This window comes from Blennius ocellaris (assembly GCF_963422515.1).
Source record: "Blennius ocellaris genome assembly, chromosome: 11".
Lineage (NCBI taxonomy): Eukaryota > Metazoa > Chordata > Actinopteri > Blenniiformes > Blenniidae > Blennius > Blennius ocellaris.
In genome coordinates, this window is record NC_137660.1 from 22,421,372 (window position 1) to 22,437,669 (window position 16,298).

General features: G+C 41.8%; 1 protein-coding gene across 1 annotated transcript in view; it reads right to left on the reverse strand.

The window, feature by feature from the left end:
• Positions 1-16,298, reverse strand: part of ranbp10 (RAN binding protein 10) — a 44,728-nt gene that overhangs the window by 8,418 nt on the left and 20,012 nt on the right. The window contains exons 3-6 of the mRNA XM_080505084.1: positions 11,514-11,566; positions 2,204-2,371; positions 2,076-2,098; positions 828-1,012 (exon numbers count right to left, since the gene is read on the reverse strand). Coding sequence (XP_080361210.1) covers positions 828-1,012; positions 2,076-2,098; positions 2,204-2,371; positions 11,514-11,566 — 429 coding nt within the window. The remainder of the gene's footprint in view (positions 1-827; positions 1,013-2,075; positions 2,099-2,203; positions 2,372-11,513; positions 11,567-16,298) is intronic.

Here is a 16,298-nt window from a genome sequence, read left to right on the forward strand (position 1 = left end):
AAAACATGCAAGTGACCTTTTCATTAAGCCTGGCGGGTTCATTTTCGGAGAAACTTTGCAGCCTGCCGCACTCGGCATGAAGCTCAAAATCTCACCAATCTGTTTCTGTTGTTCAACCTCCATTGATATTTCCTGTCAACAATCTAGCTCCTCGATACGTTCTAATTCGCCTGCCTGGTTTGTGGCATCCAGCCCGGGTCCATTTGTTTGGACGCAAAACAGCTGGCCCGGGTGGTTTTCAGCAAACATTATTCAAACTGCAGGGGAGAGTGATTTAATCAGGGACCATTTTCATTGGCGAATTGATCCAAATTGGTGCTCTGGTGATTATTTACAGCAGGCAGACTGATCGCCACATAACACACATCTTCCTCTAACTTGGCATTAGTGAGGTTTGTTTATACGATTTTAATAGTTTTTGGACGACAGTGAAGATTTATAGCACAAAGAAATACAAAACGTCACAAAGAAATACAAAACGTCACCGTACATTTTTTTTTTTTAGCGGGGGATTCAGGGCATAGAGCTGAAAAAGTGGGGTCATGGACTATGAATGAACTTGTATTTTTAACAAAAACGAAAAAAAAAAACGGTACAGTGACAGATTAGAATACATTATTTTTAAAACATACAAATGAGTAAACATGTTTTCATTAACAGAGAAGCATGTCGTTTTTACAGCCTAATTCAGACCTGTGTTATATTTGTGATCAACACATTTTAACAGCATCTCGCCCCCCCTTTTTCCTTTTTTTTTTTTTTTTAAATACGCTGGGTTCTCCAGCTCTCAAGTTGTGTGTCTCTGTGCAGCCGGCTGTGGTTCTTACTTCTGTAGAACGGCCTGCCACTCCCCGAGCCTCTCACCGATGGGGAATCGAGCGATCATGCCGTGGATCTTGGCTCTCCATTCGCTCATGTAGTCTTCTATGTCAAAGACGAACGGTTGCTGGCCAAAGTTTGCGTCTACGATTTCTCCGGGGGTCTGGAGTCCCACGGTGGGGTACAGGTTGGGCTGGAAGGTTATGAAGATTGAAAAATAAGCAGGTTAATCAATATGATTTGTTTCATGTCATCAAAACAAGTGACTTATTAGCAATTTTGAGTACTTTTAAAGGCTTTAAATGTCACTGAAAGTAGAGAAGTCTATTACTAAAGCAAAATAAAGAGAAAACCTGGATTAAAGTTCTATTTCACTAAAGGTAAATATACTCAGTAAAAAAGTTAGGATAAATTGAAACTGACCACATTTAATGTTTTTGTACTTGTTCAGAGTTCAAGCGATTTTAATATCTGACCATACTCTTTTATATCAGTGAGTTTTTTCTCAGTTCCTCAAAAGAATAAGACACAAGAACTGCATTGTTTCCCTAAGTTAACAAAACTGAATATTAAATAGACAGTTATAGTCTTTTTTTTTAATGCATTTGTTACTTTTTGGCTCTAAAAATAAAAGAATTCATCTTTGTATTCTATTCAAACATTTAAAAGCAAATCATTTCACATTAGTCAAATATTGTACAAAAGAAAATTAAACAAAACACAATATATGTAATATATTACTAATTGCTTATCCAAACATGTGTTATGAAAGTTGTAGTGAGCAAATCCTTCTAAACTCTCGCAATAATAAATTATCTGAACCATATTTAAAATGTCAATAATCTATGACATATAATGATCATGATGAAGTATGTTTATTTTCACAAGAAATTAGAAAAAAATATATATAAAGAGAGAAATTATCTAAATAATTGAGCAAAAAAATAAACTGTAAACTTCATCAAAACCTACATCATCATGATCTTTTATTTTCTTTCTCTTCTTCGGATGTAGCCTTGAAGTGGCTCACCTCTTACAATAGTTTTGAAACCTCTCTAATGTCTTGTGTATTTTCTTCAAAATGTACTCAAACAAGGATAATGTTTTTGAAAATTCAATATGAAATACATTTGTAACTGGAAATGTGCAGAATATATTAAGAGAACTGACTGATAGAAGGGGCACCGTTTATGGTAAATTTATGACTATAGAAGATGGCCTTTATGTGGCTTTATGGATATTTTCTGAATACTTACAGGGAGGTCAGTGAAGGCCACACCTAAAAGGGAAATTTAAAAAAAAAGGGGGGGGGGGTACAATGTCAAAGGTTGCATGTAATCCTTTAAAGTGACACACTGGGGCTGAATAGGAACTCTGCACCGACCTAAACTGATGCCATTTTTGGTGTAAAAGCAGGTGTTGTTGATGAGGTTGACGCAGCAGCCGATCACGTCGCCCGTGGTGAACGTCGGGCCGTACGGCTGACCCGTCCCGGAGGAGCAGAATGAGTGGCCGTCGTCTCCGTGGTAACCGTACGAGTGCTTGTCCCATCCTGAAACAAGACGAGGGGGCCAGGGCGAGTTTTACAGCTTCGTACCTCAGTCTGGCATTAAAATGTCAATTCACCCAATTTAATACTTTCATGTTTTCCCTCTTAAAGACTGCAGTTTTTTATCCTCGCCATGACAGGATTCCCCATGTGTGCACAATCAGGATTGTATAAGGGTACAAATACAAGAACCTCTCAGAAACACTATTTCCTCGGTGTCATTGTGGCGCAGTCTGCCGGATGTCCACCAGAGGGACTCTTTCAGTGAGAGGAAATCAGTGAGTCACTGTGGACAGGAGCAGCGGCACAGGAGGCCCAAACCAGGAGAGTAAAGGGCATCACGTCATGTCATGCTTATGAAATTAACTAATCTCATGTGCCTGCCGGCACTGATGCATATTTGAGCTACGGTTTTCCACCGGGCGGCCGATTTGTCACTGCGTTACAGTAAAACCTTGATGCAGATGTCTGTGTTTCCTGATGTAATCCTTCATGCGCAGAGCTGTGTGTTTTGGTACGACTTACGGGGATGACACAGTTTGAAATGCCTTTTTCCTGCAGGCATTGTCACATGTCATCATAGTGAGAGTACACGGATTACTGGCGGTGGTGTTATGTTTGGTGCAGACATTATCATTACTCTGAATGTGAGGAAACAGACGTTATTAATTCTATTATGTACACTTGCCGGTCGTACTTGTCTTCAGGGACTCTGTAACATTAATAAGGAGGGTTTCTTCAGGCTTAAGAGTCGTTGGATATGAAGTGATGAATGGCACAAATTTTACCATATTGGTTTCTTTACCATAGCTTTGAAATATTGTGTAGCCTATTGTGTTGGATGATGATTTGTACAGTTTTCTATATTTCTAGCTTCGTATATCTTTATTCCGCTCCACATCTGCTGTTACATTCAACTTTTAATGAGATAGTTTTTTCTTACTGGTGTCATTTCGGAATACGTTTTATGAGAGTAAAAAAAAAAAACATTTGACATTATAAATGTCACTCCAATCTATAATTGCCAATATATTTTTATTTCCGCTTACAGTTCTATCAGTTTGGCTTTTCTATTAAAGTTTGAATTAAGTTGGCACAGTGGAGAAAGCTTTATGATGTGAAAAACTAGACACAATCTACAGCTTCAGGGCTCCACCAAATATGTTGCAAAAGCCTGAATGCATAACGCACAGAAACATCGCTGCTCTGTAGGTTGTATCTGCATCCTGGCTCCAAAACTCCTGATCCAAATGAATGGCTTTGTTGTCATGCATCTGCACTGCTGGACGAGCGGCTCGTTTATTTCAATCAGGAGTTTGGAGCAGTGAGACAGGCAGGGGAATCAGTCCTGAGAAGCTCGTTTTCATCTGTCCATCCACCTCATTCATTAGGACCTGAAGGGTTACAGGGAACTGCAGCCAATGTGAAACAAGGGAGAGCAAATAAAAGAGCACAAGCTGGACAGTTTCTAGTGTATAACAGGGTTTACACCGAGAAACAGCCACCTATGCACACATTCACACCAAGGGGAGTTTCAGAGCGGCGGTCGCAAACCCCTACTCTCATCTCTAATCTGGCCAAACATAACAACAAGTCCCCACCATAATAGCAATGGGCAGTTTCCTAGTTCAATTTCCTAGTTCTCCTCGAGATTGTAGAAAAAGTCTTCAATGGACACACAGACTGGTCAACTGCCGAGGTCATAACTTCCCTTCATCTAGAATTTCCTCACTTAAATAATAATACGTTTCTATCCATTTTCTATTTTCGAATTCCTATCTATAACTATTGTTTTATTTTTTTCAAGAAATTACAATACAAGTATGACATATTAAACTGATGCTTTTTATTTGACATAAAATAAGATACATTCTACAAAACACAGCAGAATTCTAATTATTACTCAATCTGTTAACCATTTTTATCCAGAAGAGCAGTTAGTCCCATATTATCCAATCAGAACAGCTCGCTCTCCTACCATAAGGCGCCAATATGTCGAGTTTTCATAAGGATTTCATCCTGTTAATGTTTTTTTTCTATAATTAATCTGAACGTGACATGCAACAAGATAATTATGTTATAATCCGTCTTACAACATGAACGAAGCAAAATTTAACTGGAATAACAAAGAGAAAACAACTTTCCAAGTGCTGCATGGAAAACTTTGCTAATTGTGGAAAAAAATCCAAAGATGGGTGAAAGTTTACATTTGATGTTTTTGACCTGAAATATACGGTGTGTGGCTACGTGCCGCTGGTCTGCTTTACCATACCGTACAGCTACTGTACAGTACGTAGTCAACGACCTCAAACAACCTTCATATATTTATAAACAGCACACTTAAAGAGGCTGTAGAGGAATCCCTATAGGATTACATGTGCACGGAATTCTGCCGGCCCAAGACAAACAAACTGATATCAACACTGAGCTCAAATGCAGATTGCTGAATCTTCCTCTGCCCGATGAAGCCCGATCGGGCCAGTCACTTCACGTGCCCGTGCAAACCCGTGATTTCAAAGCCAACATATTACTGAGAGGTCGGTACGACAACTCGGGACTCTGGGGGTCACAGCGGGATACTTGCGCAATGAATCTGCCTGCATCGCAGCTTCACTTTAAATAATTTGGATGAAGCCTGGAGTTTTGCACTAATTGAGTTTCGCAGGAATTCCTACACATGAAGCGAGCGGGGCTGAAAGCGGCCTGAGCCTGACAGCTCCGGGCTTCGGGCCGCCATCAACTGCCACCGCCGCTCTGTCACCGCTTCTCCTCAATTGAAGCGTGACCCGTCTGCCAAAAAAGCAAAGCGGGGGTTAGGAAAGTAGGTCGTGGGCGAGGCGAGATATTAGATGCCTATATTGTGCACATGCGTATCTGCGAGCATGTAATAAAGCATTAACCTAAGCTGAAAGTGTGTACGCAATGGGAGTATTTCTCTAAACTTTGGGTGTATATTGTCCTTTTTCCATGTGTTCTCTTGTACATATATGCATACACTTGGGTGTGTGGGTGTGTGTGTGTGTTTGTGTGTGTGTGGGTGTGGGGTGAGGTATTAGATTAATCTGCTGACAGGGATATTGCCTCTAAAGCCAGGCTCACTGCTCCAACATGCTAATGAAATGGGCAGGCCTCCACAGCAGGATCAGACACAGAGGTCAGCAGTGGAGAACATTGTACAACTATAGGACACACACACACACAGACGCACACATGCACGCACACAGTGTGTTTTCAATGTATTTTACTCGACCAAAATCACCTCTCAGCAAGAGTGACTACCTACTCACTCAGTTAAAATCGAACACTTCAAAAGCTTTACTTTATAACCTGCAGTGACCTCTAGTGGCTATAGTGCTTGGAACACAAGCAATGTAGACCTCTTAAAAGTGTTCTATTGGTCCTTTCGAGTAGTGATTTACAATATTTTTCTTCAGTTCCACCTACATTATTCTGAGAAAAGACTCAGATGTTACAGTGAAGCCAAATGCCACAGCATCATTTAAGTAAGACACATATTTGCTTCAGTATTGCTGACAATACTTGTGCACAACACAAAATATTACAGCTATAAGATTTACTTTAGTTTTTAAAAATGTCATAATAACGCCAACGGGCCACTTTGTTGACAGACGTTGTTGCTACACAGACCGGAAGTTGCTCCTCGGAGAATCACCACTTTGCAAAAATATGGACGACAATGGGAAGTTTCTTCGAATCAAATAACCACCGACAATATTACACAATTCCAGCAGTATGTTCCGTTTCATCTTGAGCGCCGCAGATGGATTCAGTGGAATTCAAAATCGCAAATGCAATGATTGCAGTTGTGCAACTAAAATCAATACATTTAATGCATAACAATCTATTTCACATTCCAGGTAAAGTATGAGCTAATATGGGTCAAGACAACTACTTGGTTTAAGTGTTATTAAAATGTTGTTTTTTTTGTTAAAAGTTAAAATTGATCACAAAAGGAAACGCATAAAACATTGTTTTTAACGTCAGGGGCAATGTTTTCCAAATCAGTGCGACACCGGTGCTTCCCCGAGTGCAGCTACCTTGTCATTGAGGAGCTTGCGTGCCTCCAATGACCCTGTGCACTACCGTATACCGGCGAGGGCTTAAGCTCCTGGCAAGTTGCAGGGGAGAGGACGGACTGAAAGCAGCACCTGGTCCTCCGGGTTCAGGGGTTGGGCAGTGGGGCTAACAACCCCATCCCGGAAAACAACAAGTTGTTACTGAAACAACGACAAAATCAGAAACTCTGGGCCCCGATAGGAAACTCAAGCCAAACCAGAGGAAGTCCCAAGTCTGAATCGGTTTGAAGCAAACTGATTCACAGAAAAAAGATCTTTTTAAAAAAAATAAACAAATTAATAAATAAAATTCTTTGAGTAGTGGACACAACACAACAGAACACAGAGACCAGAGTTTTTTTTTTTCTTTTTGACATTTTACTGTATTTTGCACTACAATCGTGAAATTGTGTGGAAAATATAGACATTTACATTTTCAACATATTTACTCCGCGCCAAAGTTTAAATTTAAGGATTATTGTGACACTATTTCACCTGTCTGGCAGCTCAAGATGAAATTGTGCTGAATGCGACTGCTGAAGAAAGGTTTGCTTGCCACCCCTGTACTAAAGCAATATTATTTGAGGACAAGTGCCCTGCCCAGTATTGATTATGACCAGCAATCTTTTTTTTTTTTTTTTTTTTTAATTGTGTTGATTCAACTGGAATTTGCAGAGTTGCACTGCACTTGTTTTCACTGGAGTTTGCATGTATTATGTCCACCCGGTTCGTGCAAAGAATAGAAACGCCTTCATGTCTAATGCGCCACAAACTGCAACCTTGAAAATCAGCATGAAGTCACATATAGGGGCGAAGGGAGGAGCGAGCAACCGTCACTGCACATACAGCGCATGTCCCGGCTGCTGTGAAAGTGTGTGCGCGGGCAGACACAGATGCACAGATGAGCCGGTACGAACATAAACACTCAGAGATGCAATCAGTCGGCCTAGGACACACACGGATAAATCCATCGAGATGGGGACGCACACGCACACGCACACGCACACGCACAGAGTTAGTCAGAGTTAAGGCAATCAGCAGTAATCTGTCTACCAGGGCCTCAGACCATCTGTAGTGAAATCCTAGCAACCAGAAATATTTTCATAACCAATGGGTGACCACGTTTGGATCCGAACGCGCAGTGCCTTTCCACGCTCTTCCACCCTTTGTGCGACATTCGACACATGCGAATCAAGAGGAGGGCAGAAGCGTCTCTGTGTGCATCCAGACTCTGCTCGACCGATCGTGGCATTCCACAAACCTCGGCCTCTGGACAGATCTTGACTAGTCAATAAGCAGGTCAAACAGCCACAGACAGGCCTGGAAAACCCCGGGTTTGGATTGGTCGAAAGCAGACGAGCGGCCCAATGGCTGCGAAAAGGCAAGAGGGCTTTAGGGCTGGACGATCGGCAGCTAAATGGCGACTGGGCTTCCTCCTATGTCATCAGGGATCACTGAACCATTCATGGATGTCATTGTGTGTGTTTGCTGACAGTATAAAGGGATGACGACAGTGAGCGGGGGAATGAGGGGGCATGAAGACAGATAAAGGCGAAGCAGAAAAAACAAGAATTTGAAGTGGAGAAGTCATACATGGGGGGAGATTTCAGTTAACGTTAATAACAAGAACAGAAAATGTATTTGAGCCAGCAGGCAAAGGCTTGTTTTTTTGTCAAAACTTTATGAGTATCCTTGTAGGAACTGTGTTCTCTATTTAAATGCATTTTCATCGCCGTCATTAGAAAGGGCCACAAGACATACTTATACACACAATCAGACTTTATGTACGTACTCACCCGTACTACCTTTATATAGGGGACAAGTAGTTAATTGAAGTATTTGCTGACAGCTCTCATGTGTTATTTGATTCTGTTCAACATCGGTATAGCTGACATCTGAATACAGTCTCCACTAAAACACTACCACACTGTCAAAATGTGCTTTCATGTCATGAAATAAGATGGATGATGTTTAATTTGTTGTTAAATCAACATATTTAGTATGCCGTCTTTCCTGGATCAATCTCCTCTGTGTAGCCTGACATGGCGTCTGTCAATAATGAACCCTCGAGGCTTTGAATGGTTGTAAACATGATGAAATCCAGTGTGAATCAGAGATTAATTGCTACAAGAAACATTGTGGCAAGTGTGCCACTTCGCCTCATTTAACTTGAACCCTTCATCCTTCTTTTGTTGTTTTATTATTATTAACCTTTATTGACACAAGTAGTCCCATGAAGATTTAGTTGACAAACATACCGACCTACAGTACAATTTGCAACACAATGGAGATTTAAATAAAATAGAGGAAACTAGTGCTGAGCCAGATCAATACTTAAAAACTGGAACAAACCAGAGAGGCTTTCTCCAAATCCTTCAGAAGGAGCTTAAAAATACCTGAGCAGGACTGAGGTGGGCATAAAAGTGGACTTGAAACCGTTAGAAACAAGAGGTTGTCGTTAATCTAACACATTTCTAACAATTCATCTTCATGAGCATATCTGAACTGCTCCTCAACGTGATACAGTTCAGCTTCACATGACTGATACCATCTAACATTGACATACATGTCAAATTTAACCCTCCGAAACCTACTTACAGTAGAATAGAATAGAATAGAATAGATCAAATTAAGTTCCAACCACCTAAGAGAAAGGCTGCAATCTGGATCTCGACTCCAGCGATTAAGAAAGTACACTGAACTCGAAACCAGCTTCCCTGTTTTATATGTCATTTGACTCATCTGTTGAACCTTCCAGGAGCTTCAGTGGAAGCTCCACTCCACTGGAGGAGTGTACACCAGTTTAGCTTCTGGATTTCAGTAAATAGAAAAAAAATGTGTGGTTCCTGGAAGAGACTCTAGAAAGAGAAGATCAAACGCAAGACCTTTTTCTTTCTTCTTCACTTCCTACGTCAAATTGATGATCTTGCAAAGTTACATAGCAGCGCAGAGCTGGAAAGGTGTGGAGTCATGAAACTATTCAGCAATCTGGCAGGCACTTGTGAAGTGTTGCACATTTGCAGCCAGGACATCAAGAGGGATTTACTGAACACAACAGTCTTTAGTTGCAAGATATTAACAGGATCTGAAGAATTAACGTGAATTCTTTTTGTCTATTCTTTGGCCAAGAAGGCTACACAACTTTGATGTTCTGACTGTGGAAAAAGTCTTGCATGTAAGATTAATGGCCTTTAATGTCTTTTGTTTATACTGTGTTTTGTCTTTCTTCTTGTGTTGGGTGAGATAGTCAGCTTCTCGTCGACAGCCAACAGAGATAAAAGAGGTAGAGGATGAAAGGATGAGTAGATGGAGTCAATTTTTTATCTGGAGATGTAACTCTACCTTGGAGAGAACATATTTGGACAATCGGATAGAGCTCTACTACTCGGGGATGCAATCAGCTACATGTAATGTCGCACAGCCGTTAGCTCAAGACATCTAACCAAACTCCTCAAGAAAAAAAAAAAAATTACCTTTGGAATGAAGGAACTGTAAACGGAAACTATCTCCAGGTTTTACCTCTGTCGTCCAGCAAATTCACATGCTAAATCACTTGAACGCACCCAATAATTTTGCACGCAAACAAAAGCATGCACACAAGTTTTGTTAACACATTATTTTTGATGTAATTTATATGGCGAAATGACATTCCTAAACATGTGGAAAACTCACTTAACTGTCCTGTCTGCAAAAACCATAAGCATTTACCCGGGTGTTGGCTAAAATATTTTCTCAGACTGAGCAGTCTATCGGAGCAAGTCTAAAAAAGAGTGTGTGCTTCATCGGATTAGCATAAGGTCACACTGATAGCCCGAGTCCACATCATCTGTCAGCGGTCAGTTTGACAGCACTGAAACGTGTCCCGACATGTCCCGGCATGTTTCCTCCTACAGCTGTCAGACCGCTCAAAACCCATAGACTGACCACACCCAATAAAAAAAAAAAAGTCAAAAACACCACCGTCACTTTTCTTTCTTTCCCCAACAATCCTAAATCTGACCTGGCTGCCTTCACTCACCATTCCACACATTCATTCATCCATCTTCAATGCGTGCTTTACCCAACTCGGGGTTGCTAGGACGGGTCTGCCGAGTACAGCTGTTATTCTGGAAGAATAATGTAATTTCACATAGACAAGTAATGCTGAGGCAGAGCGGAATGGAACTGTCTCTGATGCAATCGATCAACCTCGAATGCCAATACTGAGCACAGCCATGTTAAAAGCTGAAACTTTGGGGCCCTCAAAGTTGGGGGTCAATAGTCCCCTTTTGCCTCCACAACTCTGAAATCTGTTCAGATTTCTGATGTCCGAGGCAACTGGAGCAGATCGTAACCTCGGCTTCCTTCATCTGCCCACAAAATCTAGTTCTTCTTCACTCCTCCTTTACGGATCATACTTCATCATCCACATTACCTCCTCTGCTGCATCAGCGCTAAAAATATCTTCACCCTGAATGAAAAACAGTGACTCATAACCAACTCTTCTGCAGGGTTTGTAATGTTGATAAAAAAAAACCAAAAAAAACCTCCCCGTTCCGTGATGTAGAGGCTAAAGTAAACACAACGGACGCCATCAATGCCCGATTGTAATCTGAGCCAGTGAGGTCGGAGGGCTCGAAACGATGGCCAACAAGTAATTAGAAACGTTGGAGGTCGAGCCTCTCCAGAGCTGCCGGACTGTGCTGTGTGGACTGTAATGTGTGGAACCGGCGTCAAACAAAAGAAAGAGCGTGAGGCGGGAAGTTTTTCTGCCAACGCACCGGCCCGACCCGGCTGCGAAGTGGAAGAAACCCTGGCGCCGTCCCAGTGAGCCCGACGCCATTGTTGCGGGGATGAAGCGCTCGCCATGCAACCCGTTTGTTGCCGAGTAACCTTGGGGAATTATGATTTCACCTCATTTATCCGACTGCTCTCACCGGAGACTCCTGATCTTGGACGTCTCGCATCAATAATATTCCCGACATCCTCCCGCCCATTGTGACATCCGTAAATTAATTTCGGGATCGATTTGTCTTCCAAATGTGTGTCTGTTCATCCTCCTGCTGGGTTACGTCACCCATGTTACTCACCAGGCAGCCGGTTCATGTTGACTCCCTGGGCGGACAGGCCGATGCCCATGTACCTGCACACAACAGAAGGAGAACAATACTTACTGGAACGCAGAAAAAAAACTCAAACTCTTCTCAATGACAAGAGGTTCAGTTGTTAGACAAAAGTCGCATATGTCATTTTACAGGCACAACAAAAATATTTTCAGTATCTTCGAGATCAAGATCATTTCAAGTTGTGTCGTCAGCTATCAGGTGATCAAATAGCAGACAGTTATTTGTTTAGCTTGTAGTCACAATATCTCAAACTCCAAGGAAGAATTGCCCAACAAGTGCAAATGCAGTGAAATTTAAGAAATGATGTTGACTCCATCTTACTGCAAGCTAAGTGAATTGTATTTCTTTTTTTGGGGGGTTTGTTTTGGGGAGGGGGGGGGGGTAACCGTGCAAGCTGAGCAACTGAATAGAGTGATACTATTCTAGTTCTTGACTGAATACAAGGAAAATGTGTAATTAATGTATTTTCACCACGTAAGTTGAAATTAAAAAAAATAAAAAAATTAGGAATGGAAGAAATGAAAAGAAACACAATTCAAAATATCACTGAAACTGTACAGGTTTTGAGATTGTGTGTCTTGCATTAAGTTGAGATATTATAACAAGATGACACGAGAATGTATTAATTCAGAAGATATTTTCAACGGTAATCAGACTTTTAAACATTAGCAGTCATTGAGAAGTAACCAGATAAAGTTCATATTTAATGGGCGTCAGGCAGAAATAATTTTGAAAATAATGTCTCTGATCTCCTTTCTATTCAAAAACATGTCAAGATGTCGCTGTGGAGTGAGTTGGCAGCTGGTTTATGGAAGCTCTGAGGTCAGCTGTGACGTCTTCAATCCCTCACATGTGAAATAAGCAGATGACCTGCATCGTTTTCATGTGAGCAAGCTTACAGAAGTGAAAAAAAGAAGTCATCAATTGAAAGGGGAGCCTGAGCTCACTTTGGAATCAGTGGAGATTTAAATCCTATGTCTGGAATAAAACATGCAAGGATGGCTTTTCAGTCAAAGTCTATTTATCCATCTGTCACTCAATTAAGAATCATATATTAACCTGGATTGTGGGAGGAGGCCTGTGTTCCAAAATAAAAGACTGACACACACACACGTGCACAGAGAACACGTAAACACCATTCACCAAAGTCACCGACTGAGTTTGAGGCCCCGTTTACACGACTATTATGAGTGTATCCGCAAAACTTTCTTTCACTTTTCGGGGGGGGCCGTTTACACGGCACCATTGTGCGGATGCATTGTATCCGCTAAGGTTTTAATCCGGCTCCCAAGGTGGAAAGTTCCTTTCAACGGCTGCTAATCCCTCCTGCAGAGATTGCCGGAGGCTCCAGAGCCTGTTACTGCGCGTGCACATCTCTCCACCCTCCCTTCCCCTTCCATCCCTTGTAAACAAACATGCCGGCCAGCAGTGGCATTAGCCACGTTCGGTATTCTAGTTTTATCCTCCCCATCAGTAGTTTTATAGTTGAGACTCACCCCTGATATCCAATGCGTCATCAGTCCATATGGATGTCGGGTGCTCTGCATTTTCTTCACGTTTATAGCGTATTGTTATAAAATCAAGCAACAGCGCCCTCGCGTGGCCCGGCATACTAACTACGTCGTTGTCTGTGTGTCTGCTGCTGCAGTGTAAACACACTCCCTTTTTTTTAATGGATTAGGTATTGTCACGTGAAACGCGTTGTCGTGTGCTTTACATGAAGCAAACAGTGCCAACTACTACTATATGGAGTATTGGCCGAGTCTTTCCCAACCGATTCTTACATTTTCCTGGTCTATTGATGTGCAAAGTGACTATATGGTACACCAATAACACGAGCTTTTTCTTCGTTTATTCCTGAGTCAATGATCATGTAGATATTTTCTACAGCTCTGATCTATAAGCTCTATGAAACTTTCGTGTATGCAACACTGCTGGATTTTACTGAAAAGTGTCAGAATCAATCCAGTGTGCAGTGAGGATCAGTAGTGCGATCCAAGCTCCAGATGTCTGTAGTAAAAGCAATAACACTCACTTCTTGCATGTTGTCACCTACTTTGCTGTCGAGCTCCGGTAAGCCAGTGTCTGAATTATAATTCAAGAGCAGGACATAGATTCGAAAGCTGTAGGTGTCACAAACACATTTGTTTGCCTTTATGTAAATTGCAATAAGAAGTGATTAGAGCTCTTCTCCGTGAGGCATTTACGATACTGTTCTTGCGTGGTGTGGATAACTGCGCATTTATAAAGTCATTTGTGTTGCTGATTGGACTATAGAAGCCCTCTCAGCTCGATCAACCGAAGCCGTGATGCAGCCACCTCTTGAAACCCTGGCATTGCAGATAATGCAAGTGGCCATTGGCTGATCCTGCTACATTGGGGACGTTAGATGGCAGCTTAATTTGCCAATCAATAAAAAAAAAACGAAAAACTAAAATTGGCCCTAATCTGGTACTGCCAATTAAATTGTGACATATCTACTACAAGCCAACACACTGAGTTGAATAGAATAGCATCATGGCTGCTTTTTATATATTTTCTTTAATTTTATCAGCTTATTTTATTTTAAAGATTTAAATTGGAAGAGAATATACTGAGTGAGTAAAGGCAGAGATACGAGACCATGGTACTGAAGTATGTTTTGTTTTGAAAAGTTACCATCATGTTTCACTACAACTTAAAAATACAGCACACACAGTACATGGTTTTTAGAAAGGAATGTCGTGGCAAGGCATATGCAGACTGTCCTATGATGTCTGCGCATAGTAGCAGAAAATTGCCCTGCAGCACTGTACAAACTGTATTTTATGACAAATTCAGTGTTTTTACGGCTGTTGAGTGACTCTAGGGCAGCTTGGTTGATTTGGAAGGGCTCAGTCAAACATGAAGACAGTCACACATCACAACTATCTCAGACACTACAGTTTTGTTTTTTTTTGTTTGCGCTGAGCTGCTAAACCGCAACTGGGAAGTGTTAACACTACATTATGCAGCCCAAGACTTTGACTGAAGGAGGATGGGGCCGGTTGTCAGTCACAAATCTAAACACATGGTCCAGCAATCTGCGGAGTCACGACAACTGATCAACGGCCCAGGCAGTCCCAGCAGATGCTTTGGCCGCGGGGCAGTAATAAGTCTTATTTGTGCCGTGTGGCACCGTTCGAAAGATCAGACCTCAACTTATTTATTTCCCCTTGCAGAGTAAACCTGAGACCCTTTATACCGCGCCATTCAGATGCTTCCAAAGGTTCCCGAGTCGTTGAGACTGCAGTGAGAAAATCTGTTTACCATTTGATTCAGTTTTACCCAAACAATTTCATGAGAAGTGTCAGAACGTCACCCACCCTGACTGCCATCGTGGAGCAACAACCACCTGGTTTGGTTTATTCATGAGGAAAACATTTGCCAGGTTTTGATGGTTTATTCATTTCAGTATGGTGAACATTGCGGCCCAAGCGGCAGACAGATTAAAATAATGAATAATGAATGCAAAAAAATAACTTCATGCAAAACTATCCAATGAGATGATGGGTTCTCTGCTGTGACTTTAGTTATTTGAATGATACTCTGCAAACTGTAAAATCAAAGTCTTACAACGATCAGAAACAGAACAACCTGCAGTAGAAGTGGAAATAATTCTTCAACAGGATTTTTGAAAAGGTAAAATGAAACATTCAAGGAACCAAGGAACTTTTTTTTGTCCGAGAAGGACATTTGAGGTGGTTCGTGAATCTGATTAGGGTCCCTATGATCCACTCCCATTGGCAGAGTACCAGGGATGGCCCCATTGTTAGGAGGCCTTCGGGTTGGTCCAGGATCTGCTGGAGATGTTATGTCTTGAATGGCCAGGGAGTGGCTCGGTATGTCAGAGGCTTCTGAGCCAAATCTCAGCCTATTGTGGACTAATCAGGAAAGAAGACGACCAGATACAAATACATTCCATCCATCCATCCATCCATCCTCATTTCCACTTTGTCCACACGAGGTCACAGTGGACACAGTGAATTGCAGTAAAGCCCAGATATCTCCGTCCCTGAATTTCTTTCAGCTCAGCTCGGGAGATTGCTCACACACCCAGAAACATAACCTCGCCAATGGATTATGGGTTGCCCTTGATGGTGTCCAACTCGAATGGGAAGTGATCAAGTTGTATCTGACTCTCATGCCTAAAACCAATTCAGCCCTTAGGTTCTCCCAGAAGAGCCGTACTTCCTCAATTGGTCATGAAGATTGAAGGCCTGACTCTACCTAATGCAAATGGCCTATGTACCATTGGGTTTTAACCTTGGAGCCACTCCAGGAAGTTGTTTTCACAGGTGAGCAGCTGGTAGTTTGGCAGACAACGCGTCATTGCGAGGCATAGCCCAAAAAGGCGACAGCCATCATTCCTGTGTGGGCCCACCACAATGTGGCATCATATGACCCTTTAGCAGAAACTATCTCCTGGGAAGTCAGTTTACCTGGCTAAAACTTAATATTTGCTGTGGGGTTTTTTTTCTTTTTTTTTCTGTGATGAGAATAAGTATATTTAGCAGACAAACTAGATCAGTATGCCATCCATGTGGGAAAATTTGGACTATTTGTATTTTAGTGTGCTCCCTTGAAATAACCGTCTTTGGAAATTCATCTGGCTGACCGAGGTGTGTTAGTCACTAAATAACCGAGTCCCGTAGGGATCCGACGAAGAGCGGTTTTGAGCTCAAAGCACTTCTCTCTCTCCTGTTTCTGGAAATAACTGGGCCAAATGTC